At 45.7% G+C, this 22750-nt stretch overlaps 1 protein-coding gene and 1 long non-coding RNA gene across 20 annotated transcripts in view; one reads left to right on the top strand and one right to left on the bottom strand.

Annotated features, from left to right (window-relative positions):
- LOC112666369 (uncharacterized) overlaps positions 1-16601 on the top strand; it is a 37330-nt gene extending 20729 nt beyond the window's left edge. For 6 of the 13 annotated variants that reach the window (XR_007413713.1, XR_007413715.1, XR_007413719.1 and 3 more), the window contains 2 exons: positions 338-519; positions 4794-7059. This is a non-coding gene — a long non-coding RNA (uncharacterized LOC112666369). Of the gene's footprint in view, positions 1-337; positions 520-4793; positions 7060-9149; positions 9408-13346; positions 13405-14856; positions 15191-15303 lie in introns of those variants that run through there. The other 7 variants (XR_007413718.1, XR_007413721.1, XR_004819301.2 and 4 more) reach the window with 7 other exon arrangements.
- Positions 1-22750, bottom strand: part of EFCAB6 (EF-hand calcium binding domain 6) — a 234292-nt gene that overhangs the window by 81669 nt on the left and 129873 nt on the right. For all 7 annotated transcript variants that reach the window (XM_049115749.1, XM_035721765.2, XM_035721766.2 and 4 more), the window contains 2 exons: positions 8058-8172; positions 5507-5640 (listed from right to left, as the gene is read on the bottom strand). In XM_049115749.1, the coding sequence (XP_048971706.1) occupies positions 5507-5640; positions 8058-8172 (249 nt within the window). The remainder of the gene's footprint in view (positions 1-5506; positions 5641-8057; positions 8173-22750) is intronic.

Here is a 22750-nt window from a genome sequence, read left to right as displayed (position 1 = left end):
AACAACCCTGCACAAACGGGCTCCTCTCCAAAATGAGGAAGGGCCAGTGTTCCCACTACTGCTTTACGGAGAGTTCACTCCTCCAGGAATATCCTTGGCATGACAGGTTTTTCCAAGATGATGAACCATGTTCTCCGGTGCCCTCTTTTAGGATAGAGCCCAGGAAAAGGGGCAAGAAAAGGCTCTTCTTTCCCTCCCTTCCACTTTCTGTGTTTATGGAACCTCTCCTTCTAGCACCAGAACTAAGAGGATGCTGGAGCTTTTTGGGGCAGAAAAGAAATCTTGCTCTTAAGGTTTCTACAGAAGTTTCATGATGTTTGACAACTTTTGTCTACAGGAAAACAAGGGCAGTACTGGATGGCACACCGAGGGGCCATTCAGAGGCCAGGGCTCAGTTTTTGAGAACTAAGCTGAGGAGCCAGCGCTGTCTGAGATCGCATGCCTGCTGCACCTGAAGGACAGGGAACACCTGCTCTGTTGGTGGTGTGGCACGAGGGCACGGCCATCTCCATCCTGAAGGTGAGGACATGGAGGCTGCAAGGGAACATGTGATTTAGAGGCCATGCTCCAACACCTGGAGGCGGGTTGCTTAGTTTGCTTAGGTTGCTTAGTTTCCAGCTCTGTCACTTAATATTGGTGTAAACTTAGGCAGGATATTTAACCTGGCCACACTTCCATTTTCTCATCTATAAAATGGGAATTGGGAAAGTCCCTACTTCCTAGGGCAGTGGTGAGGGTTGAATATGTAATATATACAAATCCCTGGCATGTTTTCTAAGTGCCCTAACATGTTGCCTGTTACTATTACGGTTGCCTGAGACCATACAGCCAGGGCCTGGCCCTCGGGCTTTGAACTGGTTGTCTTGGCCGATGTCCATGCTTCCGCCATATGTACTTCCTAAGTCTCAGGCTTGAAAAGTCGATGATGTGGCCCCACACCCCTCATTTCCATCAGTACCTGACACAGCCCCCACCTGGAGGTTCGTCTGGTGACTTTGGAGGCCCTGAACTCATACCTGTATCTCCCAGGATCTGCCTTAAGAGGTTACAACAAAGCAAGGCCCACTAGGATTCAAGTGTCTAGTTAAGATGTTTTGGGATTTTGTGGAAAGATCTATCTTCACTCACACATTCATTCAGCACCTAATATGTGCAGTCACTGTGCTAAATAGTACTGGGACCAACTTAAAGTGCAGCCCCTGTCTCTTGGGGGCACCACCATCCGGCAGGCAGGGGCCTGTGTCTCTAGTAGCACCACCACCAGGGACTTGCTCCGGGTGAAGGCCATCTCTTTGCTGCTGATTCCCTAGCGGGAAATCACGGTCAGCACCAGGCCCTCCCACCCGCTCCAGGCTCACATCTGCAGTGGCTTTGGGGCACCTCCGCTTGGACACCAAACCAAGCAAGAAGCAAGTCCCAAGTCAAACCCTTGACCTCCAAGCCCCGTCCTCAGCCTGCTCCTCCTAGGCCTTCCCACCTCTGCAAACCTTGGCTTCGTCCCCGGCCCCTCCCTTCCTCTCCTCTGCCACAGCCAGTGTGTACACACAGATCCCGTCTCCACCCACCCCCCTGCTTCTCCCCATTCCACCAATTCTCCCCGAATTCCATAGAAGCTCCCAAGGGGCTTGCAGTCCCCACCCCTGCTGCCACCGCCTCCTAGCACAGCAGCCGGGGTGATCCCACTGCAGCTCAGGTCAGAGTCTGGGGGCTCCTCTGCTCCCTACACTGGCTCTCCACTGCACGCAGAGTCTGATCCTAAATCCTGCCATGACCCCCAAACCCTGCAATCCCTCTGCCCTCCTTCCTCTCCTTTGCCCCCTTGCTGTCCTGTGGACATGCCAAGCCTGCCTTGGGCATCTCGGGAAGTTCTCCACAATACCTGCACCCTTTAGCGTGTCTGCTCCAATGTCACCTCTCAGGGAGCATCTCCTGAGCCCTGTGGACAACGGCACCCCGATTGGTCCCTGACACTCACCCTGCCCTATTTTTCTTCATGGAACATGCCACCACCTGACAAACGAGACTTGTACATTCATGGTTGGCTCCCTTTCTGGAAGGTGACCATGTGACCAGGGCTCTGATCTGTTCCTTGTACCTCCAGCTTGGAGTGGTGCTTAATACACATTGTGGAATGAAGCTGGTGGGTCTGGAGAGGGCAGCAAGGGTTTCCTGAGCACCTATTATATGCCAAGCACTTTGCTGGGCAGATACCTGTTGTAACTACAATATGGTCCCTGATATCAAGGTTCTCAGTCTAGTGGGGCAGAAAGGCCTGTAAGCCAGGCATGAAAGCCGTGCTCACTGCCAGCCTGGACTGCTGGATGACAGGGACAGTCCAGATGCCATGGAACCCACATTTACAATCTTCACAAATCTAAAAACCTCCATCATTCCCCACACCTCGGTCGTTGGCTTCCCAGAATGAAGACTCCTAATTTTATTGGAGTCACACGGATGCAACCTCTACTAGACATGTGGCTTTGGGTAAGTTTCTCCCCATCTTAGACCCCTGGTTTCTCCATCTGTAAAATGAGGATGCCAAAGCCTACTTGACAGGGTAGTGTGAGGATTTAAACAGATGGGGCCACTTATGTAATCTTTCCAGTTCAATGTCTGGCATGGAACTGGAGGTTTTTTTGATTCATTCAACAAACACACATTGATCACCTATTACATGGATGGCCCTGTGGTGGCCATTTGAGGTACTGTGGATGGTTCAGGAACAATGCAGCCCTAATGTCTCAGAGGATCACAAGTCCACATGCGCTTGTGCTGGGAGGAGGACGGCCGGCAGCCGATCTCCCCACAGATCTGAAGGCGAGGAGGGAGGACCGAGGACTGAAGAAAGATCAGAGCTCCAGCAGGAGTTAGGCTGATCAAAGGGGTTGGACTGGCAGTCCAGGCAAAGGAACAGAATGTGCAAAGACATGAAGGGAGGAAGAACACTGGCTGGAGTGTGAAGTGAGGAGGAGAGGAGTCAGGTTACAGTGGGAGAGGCGGCCACAGCCAGTGCAGAGCTGGGGACCGCAGGCCAGTCAGGCAGGGACGGGGGCTGGTCCTAAGGGGACAAGCAAAGGGGACACTCTGATCAGGCCTGCATGCCGAGGCCACTCCGCAAGGTCTGGTGTTGAGGACAGACCGTGGGGTGAAAAATGAAGTTGGGGAATGTATGTATAGAATGATGCCGTGTGTGTGTGTGCGTGTGTTTGTAGGGGGTGGTTAGATCCTGATGGTTTAAAAATATACACCTGAACCCATGGACACATGCCTGACCCTGCAGAGATGTTATCTGGAGGGTAAGCCCTGGGCTGAGGGAGCCCCCAGGGCACAGGGAACCTGTGCTCACGTCGTGTCCCCGGGTCACCCAGGGCCTCTCTATGCCTGCTTTCCTCACCAGGGCAGGGAGAAAAGACGTCCCTTTTTCGGTCACGATGTCTTTCCTCGACTCCATGGTCTTCGGCCTGAGCTGTGGGCGTGTGACTAGCTTACCTGTGACCCCCGCTGAGGGCTGAGAGGGCCTCATTTGGCTACAGAATTACTGGGCAGACAACAGCAACAGCTGTGATAGTATCTTACACTAATACAGGTTGGGTTTTTCATTATTGCTGAGGAGAGACTTTCAAGAATTTCGCACAAAGAAGAACTCAAAAAAAAGTAAAGCGCTTCCCTTCCCATTCAAAAAATCAAGGCACACACTTTGTCTCATTCACATATACCTGTGAGGAGAACAAGCAAATCTCCAGTGACTTCAAGTGTCACCTGAATCCTAGGGCGGACCTTGTAAACTCTGGCAATTAGAGGTTCACTTCTTTGTCTCAACCACTAGATTATACATTCTTGGCAGGATAGAGTGGGTGTTAGTGAACGTTCATTGAATCAGTTCATTATGTAATTATTTAAAATAAAGATCACTGGGAAATATGGGACACATGTGCACTGTCACCAAGCCACATGTATACCAAAGGTAGGAAAACAGTGGTGTTAGTACAGAGCATGGCTCTGGTGTCCCCCCACTGGGAAAGGGGTGCAGAGGAGACAGGTGGAGGGCAAGGCCAGAAAAAGGAGGCTTGCAACAGAGTGGGTGAGTTAGCACCTGGGGTAAGGGCAGCAGAGGGGTGCTGGTCTGGGACCCGGGCCCCTCCAGTGCTCTGCTGACTGGCACAGAGGGAACACTTGCTCCTGGTGTCTCTCTGCTTCCCCTTCTGCCCTCCTGCCCTACAGGCAGGCCTTCCTTCTTCAGAACAGCAGGCTCTCAGCCCTTGCCCGACCCCTGTCTGCTCCGTGCTCCCCTGGCCGGGGCACTAGCTCAGATTGAACACTGAGGACCAGCCCTTCCCTGCGCACGCTTCCGGGGACTGTAGATTTTCAAGCCCAGGATTAGGATGCATGGTCTGACGGCAGGACAGAATGTTCAAAGTCAGAACCATCCTGCAAATCCACGCCAGACAGTCATCATAAATACATTTATTTTTAAATGAGAGCTTGGTAACCAAAATGCATCTCCACTTGGCAGTCAGTGCTGGGAAGAGGTTTCAGAAACACAGGGAGCTCGGGCTGCCCCTGCCACTCGGGGCTAGCTCCACCCCCAGCTGCTCCCCACCCTCCTCTTCTGGATTCACCGCCCCCCTCCTGGCCTACTTGCTCCTGCACACCCTGGGGCCGCCGCCCTGCAGCAATACAGGCTTATTAAATTGATCTCCCCCCTTTAATTGCTCTCTTACTTCTCAGCACAGAAGCAGTTTGGATCGTTCTATGCCTGCCTCTGTAGATTTCTCTCGTCTTATCCATTACAGCTTCCACATGCAACCCGTCCTACCAATCTGCGAGCTTCTCCCTGAAGCCCAGGACCTGTCCGCCACCTGCCTTCAGCAAGTTCCCTCTTCTATTGTTTGCTCCTTTCTTTTTCCAGTCGGCACATGCTGAGGGTTTAGGATTCAGTTCAGGGGCCACCTCTGCCAGGAAGTCCTCCTTAGTGGGGTCTTTTCCCTGTGTCCCCATGGCACACTACTGTTCCCTCTACAACAGGCAATCCAATCCCATGTGTCTGTACTTGGATGCAGATCCTACCTTTCATCCCCAGCTTTTAGCAGACATTCCAGCATATCCTAAGCATGTAATACTCATCTGGTGAGTGAATGGGTGGTTTAGAGAGAATGGACAAATGGATCCTAAATTACCTGTAACTCAGGATGTCCTGACCCATCCCTCCCCACCGCCCCTCCTTATTTCTCCAAGGCCTTTGAGAGGCAGAAGGCAGACCCAGCAAAGTGGCAGGAGGGAAGGACCTCAGGGAGGGGAGGGGATGGCAGAGTGAGGCCCGCCCGAGTCCCCTTCCCCAGGAAGGAGAGAAGGGGTGAGCCTGAGTCTATGGAGAGAAGTGCTATGTCCCGTGATGAGCAGAACATGACAGGCTCCAGGAATCAGAGCCAGCATGGCTGAATAGCTGGGAGCAAGGTGGGTTGGGGGGTGTCCAGATAAGCCAAACAGCAGACAGGTCATAATTTACCCGGAAGGCTTCCTTCAGTCTCTGGGGGAACTGCTTCAGGCACTCTTCAGCGGTTATAAAGTATCTGTCCAAATTAGTCTTGGAAAGAACTGGAGTCTGCAATGGGATCACTTCTGGCCTGCTCATTTTAGCATCTGAAACAATGACATAAACCAGAAGACTTCCATTAGTGGCACACATACCTCTTTATTTCTGTTTCAATACTGCATTTCTTCCTGCCCCAAATCCTGCCAAAATACAGAAATAAGGCTTGTGAAATGAACTTAAGCATTAACGTTGTTATGCTCTGGTTTCTTTTCCTTCAGTGTCTTAGATATCACTGCAAAAAGAACTTGTTCTAGATGGCAGGGCCGCGCTCCTGTCCAGCACACAGTGACCACCATGCCTATTCTTCCAACAGGGCAGGACTACACCTTGCTCATTTCTCATTCCCAGAAGCAGCGAGTGAGAATTACTGCCTGGTTTTGGTTCCTAGATTCATGTCCCAAACATAGCAATGTGTAAGACAATCACATTTGTTAATCCGCCAGGTGTTTCCTGACCACATATCTGCTGGACACTGTACGAGGGGCCTTCAAACATTTTTTGGTCTTTCAACAACCTTAAGAGGTAGATTCTCTTCTTGTGCTTCATTTACTCACAAGGAAATCTATGATTACGCCCATTTTACATATGAGGGGATGGAGGCACAAGGGGTCCCCCCCCCCACTTCCCCAAGGTCACGACAGCAACGCTGAACCCTGGCCTGCCAGATTCCAGAGCCCTGAGGCTAATTACTGGGTTATATCCTTTCTCTCCCCTAAAACTGAGGAAGAAACTATAGTCTCTACTTAAAAAACAAGCCATTTCAAACAAACAAACAAAAACAACAACAAAAAAAACCACAAGCCATTTCCATCAGGTTGGGATTACTGGAGTGTGGCCTTGTTTAAAGCCAGGCTATAAACCTAGGACTTTATTTTAGATGTGGTTCTCTGCAGGTGTCACAACCACCCTCTCCCCACTGCTGTGGTCTGCAGGATAGACGGTGGGCAGTGTCAGGAGCTCATGGGCATCCTATGGTCCAGTCTCCTTGAACCTGGCTTCTATGTCACCTCCACCTGGGCTTGGAGTGGCCTCCCTCAGGTTCACTCCATCTGGCAGATAATACTATCTACTTAAGTCCCCTCTGCCATGCACACCCCAGACCCCTAGCCCGGGGCCAGCTGGGGCCTGGGTCTCTATCCCCACCCCTGTGAGCACCTGGCTATTAGAGGAGACAGGTAGCGCTGGGAGACTGATGAGAGGTGGAGAAGGAGGAGGAGAGCGGAGGGAAAGAACAGAGGTGGGGAGGAAGCCAAGAGCAACTGATGGCTATTGAGTCAAATTTCCATCCTGTAAGGGACTCACCGCCCCAGGACTCTGGGCAAGTGACTGATACACCCGGGGCCCCCATTTCCTCACTTGAAAAATGAACTCACCTAGCATACTGGAAGCACTAAAATAAATGTGAGTTCCTTTTCCTTCAAAAATGTCAAAATATATACCCAAAGTGTCACCATTCTAAAATTCTATGGCTTCTCGAATTGCCTGTTTTCATGCATGTGGGACCTCTTCTCCCCTAGGATAGGACAGTCAAATGCTCATCTGCCATGGTCAGATGGGTCCTTTGCATTTTCCCGGGGAGAAGTCCCAGCTGCCAGTCTCTCTAGGAGAGACCCATCACACTGCCCAGTCATCTCCCAGACAGAATGTGGGAAGGATGGCAAAACGCAAACAGGGCTTCTGCATCCTGCTCTGTCCAGTCTGCAGTGCATTCGCTGCAAAATCATAGAGTATTCCATCAACATGTTTGTGTGATTTCTGCAGCTTTTCTAGAGGGCTGATTTGTCCATTTAAATGTCAGCAAGAGTGGAGACCAGGGGGAGGATGACTCGGCGGAGAGAGGGGAGGCCAGCTGCTCATCATGTCTCTGCCAGGTGTGTGGCCAGGGGAGAGTAAGAGTGGGTGACAACAGCTTCCAGGCCTGAGCGTACCGCACGTGAAGAATTTCCTGGCAACTGCTTTGGGGCAGCAGGAGGTGAGGGCCAGTGGCTGAGTGATCTTGGGCATGTCATTGAATTTTTTAGCATCTGTGTGTCCTTATCTACAAAAAAGGAGGAAGGATACTTGCCTTGTTGGTATATGGGTGCCACTAACCACAGACAAACAGTATCTATTCTCAGGAGGAAAATCCCAAAGGACAGGAAGCGTGATTGAAGAAGCATAGGCTTTGAAGCAAATTTTAGAAACCATTTGTGCTCTAAGTCTGTAGAAGGCTCTGTCAGGCAAAATTCTGCACTCACAGTTTGGTTTAGCGAAAAGAAAAGGCCGAAACACAGTCAGATAAAATCAAACAAAAATGTCTGTTGCCAGTCTTAGAACACACACTGTTTGAGCATCTCAGCTCACACTGCTTCAACCCAGTGGCCTCGAGGCAGGGCTCAGGGCTCGGGATGACTGGTGGCGCTACCAGTGTGTGTGTGTGTGTGGGGGCTCTGTCCCTGCGGGGCTTGCGCTGGTGATTAGCTACCTTCAAATCCTGCTGCAAAATCAAGATAACTCATCCCTTCTCTCTTATATCCTATTTTTGCCGTCAGCAGAGCGTACTGGTCATCATCCATGGGCATTCCACTAGCTTCCAGTACCTGGCAAGGAAGAAAGTGGAGGGAGAGGCAGTTAGGTTGCGGCAGGCTCCCTGCCTCCCTGCCGGCTGAGCTCCTCCAGCCCCGCAGCCACCGCCCCTAAGCTCCAGCCTGTGATTGTTACTTGTCTGCCTCCACCCACAGTCGCCCTGTGGGCGGGGCCCGGGTGGCCTGGCTCCCTGGCCCGGGGCAAGGTCTGTTTGTTGAGTGAGTGAGTGAACAAAGGAGTAAGTGGGCTCCCAGCCTTGGTCTCAGTGGGCATGGCACTAGGGGCTGCAGTTGGCACTGCAAACCTTTCCAAAGGCCATGCCTTCCAAGACATCTAAATTCACATAGGCTGTGACTGCAGTGAGTTTCGAGTCTCCTAAGTTAGATTTATATTCACATATACCCTAGGAAACATGAACAAAATAAAGCAAGGTGGTTTGGGGAGGGAAAACAAAAATTTTTACTCAAGTTTCATTATGATCTTCAGTTGAAACTGCAAGCTACAATGGTTTTTTGTGGGGGAGAGGGCATCCACGGACCCTTTCCTCTCCTTATGTGAGTGCACTCACTGAAAGTCATCCATGAATTCCCTTCATTCCACCACACAGAGCCCACTGCTTACTAATGGTTTCCATTTTGTGTGAGTAGTGGTGGTGGTGGGAGGACAATTGAAAAAATGCACTTCCCTGCATTGCAAACAGTGAAGCAGAATTATCTAGTAATGCCTTCCTAGAAGAAACTGATGAGTTGGACTGTTCAAGAAGCAGATGATGTTGGCACCCCCTTTGTCAGTGGCCAGTAGGCCAGCAACCTGGCTGGTATTACCTGCCATAGGTAAATTCCCCCCAGAAGGGATGCTGAGGAGAATATAAGCAGGACAAAAGAGACCATCCCTGCTACTCTCAAAGCACCACAATTTAAATTTGAAAACATGGGTTTTCTTCCAAAAGAGAACACTGAATCACACTTTAAAATGTGTTTGTGCATCAAAGGGCCAAAGACATCCAGCATGACTGAACTCGCCCAGGACAGATGAAGGAAATCTGTCTGGGAGAGCAGAAGAGTCTGAAGACCAGTTTTGAAAGAAAGGTTAGTCTGTGTTTTGAGAGGAAAGGGGGCAGGAAATACACAGACCAGCCATTGACATATGTCGGGGGCTATGATGCCACAGGAAGCCACAGCAAGTTGGAGAGCAGAGGACAGAAGGGTCAGCATCACACTGACTGCATTCTGTGGAGGAAGCTGAAGGGGTAAGGAAAGGGGGTGAGATGAGACAGTACTCATCACTGCTACCACCAATTTCATTACCATCATCAACACCATCATCACCATCACTACCACCTTCACCATTATCACCATCATCACCATCATCACCATCATGACTTCATCACCACCACCACCATCACCATCATCATCATGACATCATCACCACCACTACCACCATCATCACTACCAACACCACCATTACCACCATCACCACCATCACCACCATCATCACCACCAACACCATCATCACCACCGTCACCGTCATCACCACCATCATGCTTATTCTGTGTCACATGTCAGGATGGTACTGAGGCCTTTACAGATACTGAGCCTTCTGCTACGTCCTCTTCAGACTCGAGCTGCAAAATGTAAACCCGCTGAGCGGCAGCAGGGTATCCACAATTTGTGTGCAGTCATTGGCTCCTTCTGTTTGGGCACCTCCTTCTTGGTGTACGGCACTAGGACCCAGGGGGCTGGCATCATTGGCTGGTTCTTATTCTCACTGTCAGTGTCAGTAATGCACGGAATGTGACAGTGGCTCACTGTATCTGCACTGGCCCAGTAGGTCAGGCTCTGGCCTTGGCTTGGCTTGTGTGTATGAGTTGATGTCAGCAAGCTGCAGGATGTGTTTGGTGCAGGATTGGAAGCCGGGTGGAAAGGGAAGGGAATGTAGCCATGTGGTGTCGCCTATAGGGACTCGGTGGAGAGCAGGGCTAGAGTCCAAGGCTATCCCAAAGGCCTGCCTGGGGACCTGTGCAGGCAAGTGCTGGCTGGGAATGCTGACAGCTCCATGCCGTCTGCACACACACCCTGTCCCAGCTCTGTGGCAGAGCCTGGCCCAGTGCGGGACGGCATGAGTGTTTCGATGGAAAGCTGCGGCCCACGCAGAAGCACCCAAGTGGCAGCAGGGGGACTCCAAAATGGATAGATTGGTTGCTTTCTTTGAAAAATAACTTTATATTTTGAAAACAATTACACATGAATTATTCATTGCAAATTCCTCCTGCTCGGTCCTTTCATAAAAACATATGCAATGGATAGTAAGGAAATGTCTGTAGGCAAATGTCTCACAGCCTGCAGGCTTGTGAAGCACCAGGGAGGCTGGGCATGCCGTAAGCAGCCGGCCCAGAGGTTGCAGGATGCAATCCCTTATGGGCACAGAGAATCACACAGGACGCAAAACCCAGAGGGTGTGATGGCTAGAAGAGGCACTATGCACTTTACCAACACATGTCTCTAGAGCTTCCCCTTGCACACTCTCATTTCTAAGATGAACACAACAGCAAATCAACTAGATTTATCATGACCCTTGGAGACAGTTTACCATACAACGTAAACCTAAACCGCAGCATTAATAAAGCAGATTTCAAAATGTTTAACCATTCAAGTCAAGTCCTTTCGTCTCTTTAAAGAGGCATTTCCCTAAGAAAGTTCCTCCAAGAGTGACAGTCCGTGGCCTAGAATAATTTGATTCACAAAATTGTCACTTCCGCCATCCCTGGGATGTCCCTTAGATTGCAGACTGCTTCTCCCACACGATGCCACATCGTTCCGTGGAAATACTGCTGGCTCTCTTGGTGAAGACAGGCATTCTCAAGTGGTGCCCACAACAAGAAGTTGGGTGACTGACTCTGTCTTTCCAAGCCCAGCCACTGCAGAGCATCTGAGGAGAGAAACATCCACCAGTCTCTGTGTGAAGAATATTTGTTTGCTATGCCTCTTTGCATCTCCTTTTTGATGGTTGCTCTGGGGATTATAATATAGACCCCTACCTATTCACAGGCTATTTAGAGTTCATATTGAACCACCTCACATAAAATGAAGAACTCTTGCAACCATATAGGCCTTACTCTGCCACCTGTCCACTAAGCTACAGTTGGCCTTTGTTCTAGATCTACATAGATTATAAGCCCAAGCAATGTTACAATGCTTGCTTTAAGCACTCATATGCATTTTAAAAGATTTTTCCATTTATTTATTTGAGAGAGAGAGGGAGAGAGAGAGAGAGAGCGCCACACAGAGGGAGAGGAGAAGCAGACTCCCCACTGAGCAGGGAGCCTGATGTTAGCTCAATCCCAGGACCCTGAAATCATGACCTGAGCCAAAGGCAGATACTTAACTGACTAAGCCACCCAGGTGGCCTTCATATACATTTTATAATTACAAAAAAAAATAATAATAATAATAGTCGGGATCCCTGGGTGGCTCAGCGGTTTTGCACCTGCCTTTGGCCCAGGGCGCGATCCTGGGGTCCCGGGATTGGGTCCCGCGTCGGGCTCCCCGCGTGGAGTCTGCTTCTCCCTCTGCCTGTGTCTCTGCCTCTCTCTCTCTGTCTATCATAAATAAATAAAAATAAATCTTTTTAAAAAATAATAGTCTTCTATATGTAATTGGATATATACCATTTCCAGTGTTTCTTATTCCTTCTTGGTCATCTGAGCCCCACCCAGACTCAAACTCATTCATCCTGAAGAGCCTCCTTCAGCATTACTTACAGCAAGTATCTGCTTGCGTGTTCCACCTGACAGTGGCTCAGGTGTGAGAGTTCAAGCTGGCAACCATCTCAAGCAGAGTCCCAGCACTGACAGCCTAATGACAAGGGCCAGAGCTGGTCTCACAGCCACTTCTCAGGAAGCCCACTCCTTCCTGACACCAGGTGGTGATGGAAACTTCACAGGTGTCATAGAGAAAGAGACCGTGGCTAAAGTTCTACTAGGTGCTGGCCGCTGTACCCAGTGATTTCCATACATTATCTTAAACTTCACAGTGCTCCTCGACAAAGCTATGACATATTCCGTCTTACAAATAAGGAGATCAAAGTTTAGGCAGAAGGCTCAATAAACCAACTATTTCCTGGAGACACAGCTGTTGAGTGGCAGAGCAAAGGTGTGGACACATGCCAGCTGGACACTGTGGGACAGCATTGTCTTGTGACTCAGCATGGGGAGGGGAGTCTGATAGCATAGCTGCCACTTTACCTCTTACCCATGAGGAACCCAGAGCCCAGGGCTACATGGGAGTAGTATGCAGACACTCCAGTGACTCAGGTATGGGCTACTGCCCAGAGATGCTTGGTGGCCAGTGACAACAAATCAGCACTAGTGACTGAGTCTGAATTCACAGTTGTAGCTCTAGAAATAACAGGCACAGCCGCAGGCTGGGAAGTGTGTCACTCCCCATTCAAATGACACAGCCTGGGCAGCCTACATAGGACTGGGTTTGGGTGTTCCTGAGCCTTTATGTACCACATGTTTGGAAACTCCATGAGCCAGCTTATGCACGACAAAGCCCAGTGGCTGACAAGAAAACAAACATTTATTCTCACACTTGTGGGTATGCAGGTCAAGGGCAGTTTGGCAGATGTAAGATGGGTTTCACTAGGTATTCCTGATGCAGGCTGTGGGTTGACTGGGCTTGGCGTCAGGCTGCAGGTTGGGTTTAGGCCTGTTACATGTGCATTCCTTCTGGGGATCAGACTAAAGGGATGAGAGCTGTCTGGGAAAGCTCTTCTACCAGCAGGTCTCTGGGGCATAAGGCCACCCTAGAGCACACAGCAGATCTAAGGCTGCTGCTCAGGTCACATCTACCACATACCATGTCAGAGAAAGCCACACGACCAAGCTCAACATCCCTGCCCACTGAGATGGTGAACAACAGAGGAGCTGGGGTGAAGAGGGGATCATGGCAGGTATATGAGCTCTGAGGGCCTTTCCAACTCTTTGCATCTATGAAAGTCCATACATTTGGTGACAGTGCTGTGACCACCAGAAACCTACCATGATCATAATCCGACCACACCTCAAATCTAGAAATTTCTAGTCTATAGGCTAGATCTGTCTGGTCCACCTGACCTAACTCCACCTCATCCCCCAGCGATGGTACTGCCCTAACATTTTCAAAACCAATCCTTTCTCCAACCTTAGCGCCCAACTCTGGACCTTCGGGACAGAGGAATGCCTTGTCAACAGTGATCACCAAGTGGTAAGACAGTAGTTTTTCTTTTCTTTTTTGCTGCAAGCATGATGATGACAATCATGATTTGGTTCAGACTTTTAAAAATACATTATCCTTGTAGAACCCAACAAGACTAAAATTGTGTTCCGATCGCTCAGAAGGACAAAATGCTGAACCAAAATTAACCTTCAAAAATTGTGAAATGAGACAGCCTCAGTCTGAGAATATAAGACACAGTGATTTGACAGCTTTTCAGGGTCAAGCAGAATTCCAGGTGTAACGAGTAAATCGACCAGATGCGTAATTTTAGAGGCAAATATCCAGAACCTGCTCATTCTTGCATACATGTGTAAAACCTTAGTGTTCCATGAGCAGATGAGTAACGGATTGTGATGACTGAAGATAAGGGCAGATGAGCCATTCCTCCTTCAGACGGGGCTATTCTCAAGTCCCAGGGTCAGATCTGTGGTCCAAAGGGCAAGTGGACACAAGCTGTGAGTCCCAGAGCTGAGAGCCAAGTAGAGTGCAGCAGGAGAAAGGGACACTGAATGGCCACACTCCCCTGTGGAATGACAGGCTCTCTGCTCTTGTCTTCTGCACATTCTGTTACGTTCTCTCTTCCTGATTTCAAAAGCAGATACGTTTTTAATAAGTTTAGTGGAAGTCCAACTGTGATCCTAATAATGCATTTAGGGAGATCCTAATAATGCAAATGGATAAAGTTCATATGGACAAATATAAACACGGCCTCAGAATAGCCAAAAAAAATGTAAAAAGGGAGAAAAATGAGGAAAGATCAGTTTCGCTAAAAAATAAAAGCAAAACCCCACCACATTGCATCGATATGGAAAAGATGTATAGATCAGTGTAACAAGGTGGAAATTTCCAGACTTAGACCCAAGTATAATGAGAATTTCACAAATGATAATCCAGCGGGAAAATATAAAAGACCCCCATCTTACACCATATACAAAAACTAATTCCATATGGATTAAGCATTTTATTAAAAAAATAAAACAGTAAAAATTCTCGCAAGAAAGTTCAGGAGATTGTCTGTAAAATATGAAAGAGTGGCCTGGGGGCTCGAGGCATGACACTTTATTAACCAAGGCTACAAACCCAGAATCTATTTTTAAAAAAAGAAAATAAAGAAGACAGGAAAGAAGACAAATATACTTGGTTGTACAAAACTTAAAACATTTTAATGGAAAAGATATAAAACAAAAAGATGAATGATAGATTTGAAAATATCTTTGTAGTGCAGTAGACAAAGTGTTGATCAATTAATTAATTCAACAGATTTTTTTGGACACCTATATACCAAGTACTGTTGAAGGCAGTAGGGATACAAGAGTGAACCCAAAGACCAGGCCCTATTGGAAGAGTTTACACATTGTACTGAGTTGAATTATGTCCCCCCAGAAGATGTGCAGACATCCTAACTCAGGTTCTTGTGCATGTGACCTTTAATGGGAACAGGGTCTCTGCAGATGTGATCAAGCTAAGATGAGGTGTACTGGATTAGGGAGAGCCCTCAACCCAATGAATGCAATCCTTCTAAGAGGAAACTGTGGACTTAGACACACAGAGAGGAGGCACCAAGTAGAGACACAGAGACACCAAAGGAAGATGTCAGATATTGGATTAATGGCAGCTACAAAGCCAAGGAATGTCAAGGACTGCCAGCAACCATCAGAAGCTGGAGGAGTAAAGGAAAGGAAGGATCCTCCACTACAACTATGGCTGCTGATACCTTGACTTCAGACTTGTGGCTTCTCTCTGTGAGAGAATAAATTTCTGTTGTGTCAAGCTATCTAGTTTGTGGTAATTTGTTACAAATCCCTAGGAAACTAATGCATATATGTGTGCTCATTTAGTTCTAATAACAATTCTATGATGTAGCTACTACTATGATTTCCATTTTAGGGATAAGGAAACTGAGGTCCAGAGAGGCTTGCCCAAGGTCATGTAAGTATTAAATAACAGAGCTGTGATTTCAGGTCTGGTGGCCTGGCTCCAGAGTTTACATTTTAAACCAAAACACTATCATGCTTTTCAAAACTGATTGAGTTCATTCAAAAAGTATTTATTGAGCACTTAAGTGCTGGCCCCTGTTTCAGATGCTGGAGATGGGGCAGAGAATGCAAAAGACACAGACAACTGCCCCCGTTGACCCCACATCTCAGTGAGGGAGATGGGGCTATGGGGAAGCAGTGCCCTCAGGAGAGAACCAGGCTGGAGCCTGTCAAATGGGAAAGTATCAAAGAAGAGCCATAGAAGCTGGGAGGGCAGAGGCTGGGGTCTAATTAAGAGAGATACAGCACTTTACAGGGAGAAAGTTCCAGGGGTAGGAATCCAGAGGATGGGGAAAAACTGGGAACTCAAAGCTTCTTAAGAGCACAGGATAAAAAATGATATCTATAATAAACATTTCTTAAATGTGGACAAGAGGGCAAAGGATGTAAATAGGTCACTCACAGGAAAACAAATCCTAATAGCAAAAACATTATACATTTACAAGTAGTCAGGGAATAAATACAAATTAAAGTTAAACTGAGCTATTACTTTAAAACTACCAGACCAGCAAAAATTTAAAAGAGCTATCATGCCTATTGCTAACAGGGGTTGGAAAAAAAGATACTCTATTACATAGCTATCAGAAATAATAAATGCTATAGTGTGGTCTTAAAAAGCAAACAGGGGCATCTGGGTGGCTCAGTCAATTGAGTGTCCTACTCTTGATTTCGGCTCAGGTCATGATCTTGGGGTTGTGAGTGGAGCCCTGCATGTGGTTCCATGCTTAGTAGGGGGTCTGCAGGAGATTCTCTCTCCCTCTGCCCCTCCCACATGATCTCTCTCTCCCCCAACCCTTCTCAAATCAATCAATCAATCAATCAATCAATCAATTAATCATTTTTTTAAAAGGCAAATAGACAACATGTATTTATATGTATTATGTCAGACCAAGCAGTCCTACTCCTGGGATTTTATTCTATAGAAATAAACACATTAGCATGTTAAAGAAAGATAGTTTAAAGAGATTTTAAAAAGGAAAAGAGGGGACACGTGGGTGGCTCAGTGGTTGAGCATCTGCCTTCGGCTCGGATCATGATCCCAGGGTCCTGGGATTGAGTCCCACATTGGGCTCCCTGAAGGGAGCCTGCTTCTCCCTCTGCCTGTGTCTCTGCCTCTCTGCCTGTGTCTCTCATGAATAAATAAATAAAATCTTAAAAAAAAAAAGGAAAAGAGAAGTGAATGCTCATCAAAAATGGAATGACTGATGTTCTGTGTGTTGGAACAACTTTCCTTACAGTAGGTCTATGCTTCCAGTGAGAACAGAAAATCCAGATAAAATATAGCAAAACATCTCTTTGAAGTACAGAAAGCTGCTGAGGCAACTAGGATTCAAAGGGACAATAATCTGAGAGGAGGGGGAGCCCTCAGAACTCTCCCTCATGCATTGTGGGGGCAGGGCAAGAGGCTTAGGCTGGGGCTGGTGGTCCAGGCAGTCAGTCACTACCAGCAGGTGGAGAAGCAAACAGAACTTGTGATGAGTTCATGGAACCTGACAACAAAACCAGAGACTTAAATAGATGATTCATGAGAAGGGAAAGCAAAGAACTGAACCCAACACTGCCTGTTATCCCCTCAAGATGTTTGCTGAGTTTGGAAGCTGTGCAAGGCAGAAGACTAAGAATCAAGGCAGAAAGTCTCTAAAAGAAAGATGGGATTTTGTTTGTCACCTTGTGGTCCCGAGAAAACAAAGGTTGAAGTTCAGGATTTCTCAGGAGCAAGGGCTCAGAGAATAACCCAACTTCTCTTATAAACTTTAGAGGCTATATTAGGAATAGGAGGTTAAAAAAACCCCAAGCAAATGGAGCCTTGAGAAACTGCAATCCAGCCTCAAATCAACTCAGTCCCTAACTAGGTTAAGGTCATCAGTCCCCACTCTATCTGATCAGCAGGGAAAGGGAGCCACTATCTAGAGCTTCTCTACTTTCTTAACACAATATCTCATCTTTAATAAGAATCTGTCTGCCATTCCAAAAGACAGGGCCATGTGACCCAAAATCAAGGGGATAAAAGGACAATAGAGGAAAATCTACAGATGACCCAGATTCTGGAGTTAGCAGGAAAAAAAATGAATTTTTAAAGGAGATATAAATATGTTTAAGAAAATACAGGTATATGTTGAGACAACAGAAGAAAAGACACAAATATGGAATGTATTAAAAATAACCAAATGTAAATCCCACAACTGAAAAAAATACTAAAATTAAGAACTATATGAATAAAATTAACCACAGATTAGAAAAAGTAGAACACAGAATCAACGAACTGGAAGACAGGTCAGTCAATGGAAAATTCTGGGACTGAAGCCCTGAAAGAAAAATAGTGAACAGGTCTAACATACATATCTGGAGGCCAAGAAAGACAGACAGAACAGGACCTAACAAAGAAAAGAGACAAGAGCTGGGAATTTTTATTAAACACATCAACCTACAGATTCAAGATCTGCAAACCCCAGCAGAATGCAAACAAAGAAAGCCACACCTTAACACATATAGAAAGCTGCTAAAATCCAAAGACCAAAAGAAAAAAACCTAAAAACTGCTAGAGAAAGAAAAAGACACAATCCACTTAAATGTGCAACATAAGACTGATGGTTTATTTATCCACACACCTGACAGAAGCCAGAAGACAATGGAATGATATCTTAAAAATGCCAGAAGAGAGTAATCGCCAACCTAAAATGCTATTATTCCCAGCTAAAATATCTTTAAAAAGACTGAACTTCTGCATCCAGATTTAACATGTGAAGAGTTTGAAAGTTATCACTTCCATTGTTACAACAAGAAAAAGTCTGAACATACTGAAAATCAGTAACTTTTTAGAGCCATCAGAGAAATCTGATATCTGGAAGACAGGTGAATACATACAATCACAGCCAAGATCAGCTAACCTGGAACAGAAGCCATTAGAGCCACAAACTGGTAGGAACATGTAAGTGGTAATTTTGGCAAACTGCTGGAGGGTGAGCAAGGATTAGCCTAAGACTCAGAAACTCATGGGGAACCAGTCTTTGGAGGTGGCCATATTTTCACAGATTTTACCACTAGGCCTTCTACCAGGTTCTCAAGGTGAGCCTGCCAAGAAGAATCCCCTTATGTGTCAGGAAAATTAAACCCCAAGGAAATAAAAATAAGTAAGTAAAGTAGAAGAAAAGAAATGAGATAAGACCAGAAATGACTGAAATAGAATATGGACAAACAATTGAGACAATCAATGAAAACACAGCTTGTTTTATAAAAAGGATCAATAAAAGTGATAAACCATCAGCTAAACTATTCAATAAACAAGAGAAAAGATTTTAAAAATTTACCAAAATCAGTAGTAGAAAAGGAAACCCTATTAATGATCATACAGACATTTAAAGGATAATGAGGCATGAGTGGATACTGATATAAACAAGTGAATCAATTGATACATGGGATAGAAGATACAAATCTCCCATGCAGAAGAATTCCAAATAATTTATGTAGATATTCTCCCTTAAAGAGGTGGAGCATAATAGGTTCCCATTCCTTTACTGTGGGCTATGCATAGTGACTTCTCCCCAAAGAGCACAGAATGCAAAGAGAGAGAGAAAAAAGAGTAAGTCTACAGTGGAAAAGAATGAAAGCTCAGCCAGGTGACCAAGGTCAATATCAACAGTAATCAGCCATGTTGATGGCATATCCCCTGATAGAATGCAATGAGAAGGGGTACTTTACCTCTGGTCTTCCTTCCAAAACATTACTTTGGTCTAATCATGAGAAAAGTATCAGGCAAATCCCAACAGAGGACATTCTTCAAAATAGTTGGCCAGTAATCTTCACAAATGCCAAGGTCAGTCAAAAACAAGGGAAGTCTGAGAAAGGAACTGTCAGAGCCAAGAGGAGCTAAGGAGATGTGACAATTAAATGTAAGGTGGGGTCCTGGAGAGAAAAAGGATGTGAGGTAAAAACTAAGGAAAACAGTGTAAACCATGAAAACTCAGCAAGATAGCTGTCAGTACTCTTGCATTAGCAGAAGGACAAAAGGGAAGTCTTTAAAATAAAAATGAGCGTAGGTGCTAGCACAAAAATGTAAGATGGAAAGAATAAGAGCAGCATACACACGTAGACACATATGGCAGCTTATTTACTATAATAATGGTAATAATAATAGTGTCTTGTTTAACCTACATGTATAATTTAAATGCACAACAACAATAACACAAAAGATAGGGGTAAGTGAAATTAAAGCATTTTTAAAATTTAGCATTTTAAATCTAACCCTGTTAGGGAAGTAGTCAACATAATAATCTGTGTTTAACTACAAACTATAAGACAAGGATGCATGTTGTAATCACTAGTGTAGCCTCTATACCAGTGGCAGAAGAATGTTCTCACTGACAAGCTAACAGAAGGGCAAATGGATTAATAGAAATAGTAGGATATTCTAAAGAAAGGCAAGAAGACCCATGAAAAAGCTGGGTCAAATAGAAAAAAATATTAACATGAGAGATATAAAACCAACAATATTAGTCATTAAATACTCCAAATAGAAGACTGACTGTCACAACCTAACCTTCTAAAATATCAGCTATATTCTGCCTATAAGACACTAACTTGAAATATAAGCACCCAGAAAGTTTGAAGTGAAAGGACAGAAAAGCAGACACTATGCAAACAGGAATCAAAAGCTGAAGTAACTATGTTATTATGAGACAAAAATAGGCTGGAAGGCAAGTAGCATTACTCTGTATCAAGAGTCATGTCATAATGATAAAGGAGATAATTCACAGGAAGTTGCAGCAATTCTAAATCTATGTGCACCCAATAATTTAGCTTCAAAGTGAAAAAAGCAACAATCAACTGAATAAAGAAGGATCTTCACTAGACAAATTCACAATCAGATGGAAGAGTTCAACACACTTCTCTCAATAGCTAATGGAGTGAGCAGGCTTAAATTTGATAAGGATACAGAAGTTCCAAAAAAACACAATTAATGAAATCAATCTAATTGACATACTTAAGAAAACTGAAGGACCACGGTGAAGTATGCATTATTTTCATGGGCTCATGGAACATTTACCAAAATTGTTTATATGTCAGGTCATAATCCAAGCCTCAATATATTTCACAAGATAGGTTGAAGTCATTTAGACTTTAGAATTTACTCTCTGTTCACAATGGAATCTATTTTAACATCAATAATAAAAGTGAATTAGAAAATACCAACTGTGTGGAAATTAAACATTACACTTTTTAAATAAACCACTGGAAAAAAGAAATCACAAGGGAAATTATAACATATTTTAAACTGAATGACAATGAGTGATATACCAAAATTTGTAGATATGGCTAAGCCTGTACCTAGAGGGCAACGTGTAGCCATCGAGTCATACACGAGAGAAATAAAGGCTAAAGAGCAACAATCTAACATTTTATCTCAGGAAATTTGAAAAAAAAAAAAAAAAAGCAAATTAAATCCTGATCAAGTAGAAGGAAAACAATCATTGAGGTAACAGCAGAAATACACAAATGTAAAACAAATATAAGAGAAAAAAATAAAGTTATTACTTGGGAAAGACTAATAAAACTGGCAGACTTCAACTGGTTCAGGATAGGATGGAGTAATTCCTGGTGTGCTAACATTCCGGTTGAAAACAACTATAAGATAAAATGAAGGCATGGGAGAGCCAAGGAAGCCATGAGGTCTGAGAGATGGAAGTTCCAGGTGAGAAGGACTCTTCACGGGGGATCTGAAGCTATGCAATTGTGTCTTCCCTGAAAGAGCTGATGATTCTGGGAGTGGAACTGAGGCTGAGAAGCAGGGTTGGGCCAGGCAGGGGCCCACTTAGCAGAGCTCTCACTAGGTTGGTGGTGGTGCTGGAGTGGCTACACTGGAGACTCGGACTGGTTCTCCCCTTCCAGACTAGCACTGACCTCGAGAACTGAATGCAAGTCCCCACACTGTGGTACTTAGGAGACAAAGGCCATCCAGGAAGAAAAGCCCTGAGAACTCAAGGAAACATGGAGGCCCTCGAAGTGTGGTTGATTGACACCAAAGGTCTGCAGCTGCTCCTGCCCTGGAAGATGTAGCCAGTTGGGGCACAGCCAGAGGCTGCGAGAGTCTAGTTTTGGCCTCTGGCAGAGGGTGATGGCCAGAAGATGGAGAAATACAGACTTCTAATGGTTGCGTTGGCACATGGTCCAACAAAAATGAACATGTGAGGGACCTGGAACACAGGGCTGGTCACCCCTTAAAACATGAGCACCACTGGGAAACTAAAAACCAGATCTACTCATCTGGTCCCCACCACCAGTCCTCAAAAGAGCACTTCATCTGTTTCTCCCTAAGTGTTTCTTGCCGGAGTCATGAGCAACCCCCCCACCTCCAGCAAATATAGAGAGCTGGTACCCCATGTGCTGAATCTGATGGGGTCTCAGAGCTAGCGTGGAGAACTCCTCTTTTTTACCTACAGTAGTCAAAATGCAACATGACCTCAAAACCCTTTAGCAGCAAATGTGGGGAGATGACCCCATGAAGATCTCCTGCTCTCGGGGTCTTGGATTCTATGTGAATGTACCTGCATCTCTTATTACAAAAGTTTCTGTTTGTCCTTTTTTAAACTTTTTAAAACTGAAGTATGATCGACATACAGCATCCTAATAGTTTCAAGTACACATCACAGTGATTTGATGTTTTTTTATACATTATGAAATGATCCTCACGTTAAGTCTAGTTACCATCTGTCACCACACAAAGCTGTGACAGTATTATTGACTATATTCCCCATGCTGTACATTTACATCCCCAGGACTTAACATATTTTATAACTGGAGGTGTGCAGCTCTTCATCCTCTTGCCTTATGTCACCCCCCCCCCGACCCCCCTCCCAGGCCTCTCCACCTCTGGAAACCCAGTTTCCTGTATCCATGAGTCTCTTTCTGCTTTGTTTTGTTTGTTCCTTTGTTTTGTTTTTTAGATTCCATAGGCGAATGAAATCATATAGTACTTGTCTTTCGCTGACTTATTTCACTTAGCCTAACATCCTTGAGATCCATCCATGTTGTTGAAAATGGCAAGAATTCAGTTTGTCCCTGTTATGGTTCCCTCATTTTTTTTCTTTTTCCCCTCACAAAGGTGACCACAACACACAATAAAAAGTTTTTAAATACTTGTTTTACTTACCAGAATTGTATGCTCCCAATAGAAGTTTTAAAACCAGATGGAAAATATTTACTACTCGACTGTAAAAAAACTCAAATTCTCCTTGAGTCACCATAGTCACTTAATTTGTTTGATTAACCACACCCAAGGCCTATGAGATGCTCAGTGGTGT

The sequence above is a fragment of the Canis lupus genome, chromosome 10 (assembly GCF_003254725.2).
Source record: "Canis lupus dingo isolate Sandy chromosome 10, ASM325472v2, whole genome shotgun sequence".
Classification (NCBI taxonomy): domain Eukaryota; kingdom Metazoa; phylum Chordata; class Mammalia; order Carnivora; family Canidae; genus Canis; species Canis lupus.
The sequence above is the reverse complement of the archived record's forward strand: the minus strand, read 5'-3'. Positions and strand labels throughout refer to the sequence as shown.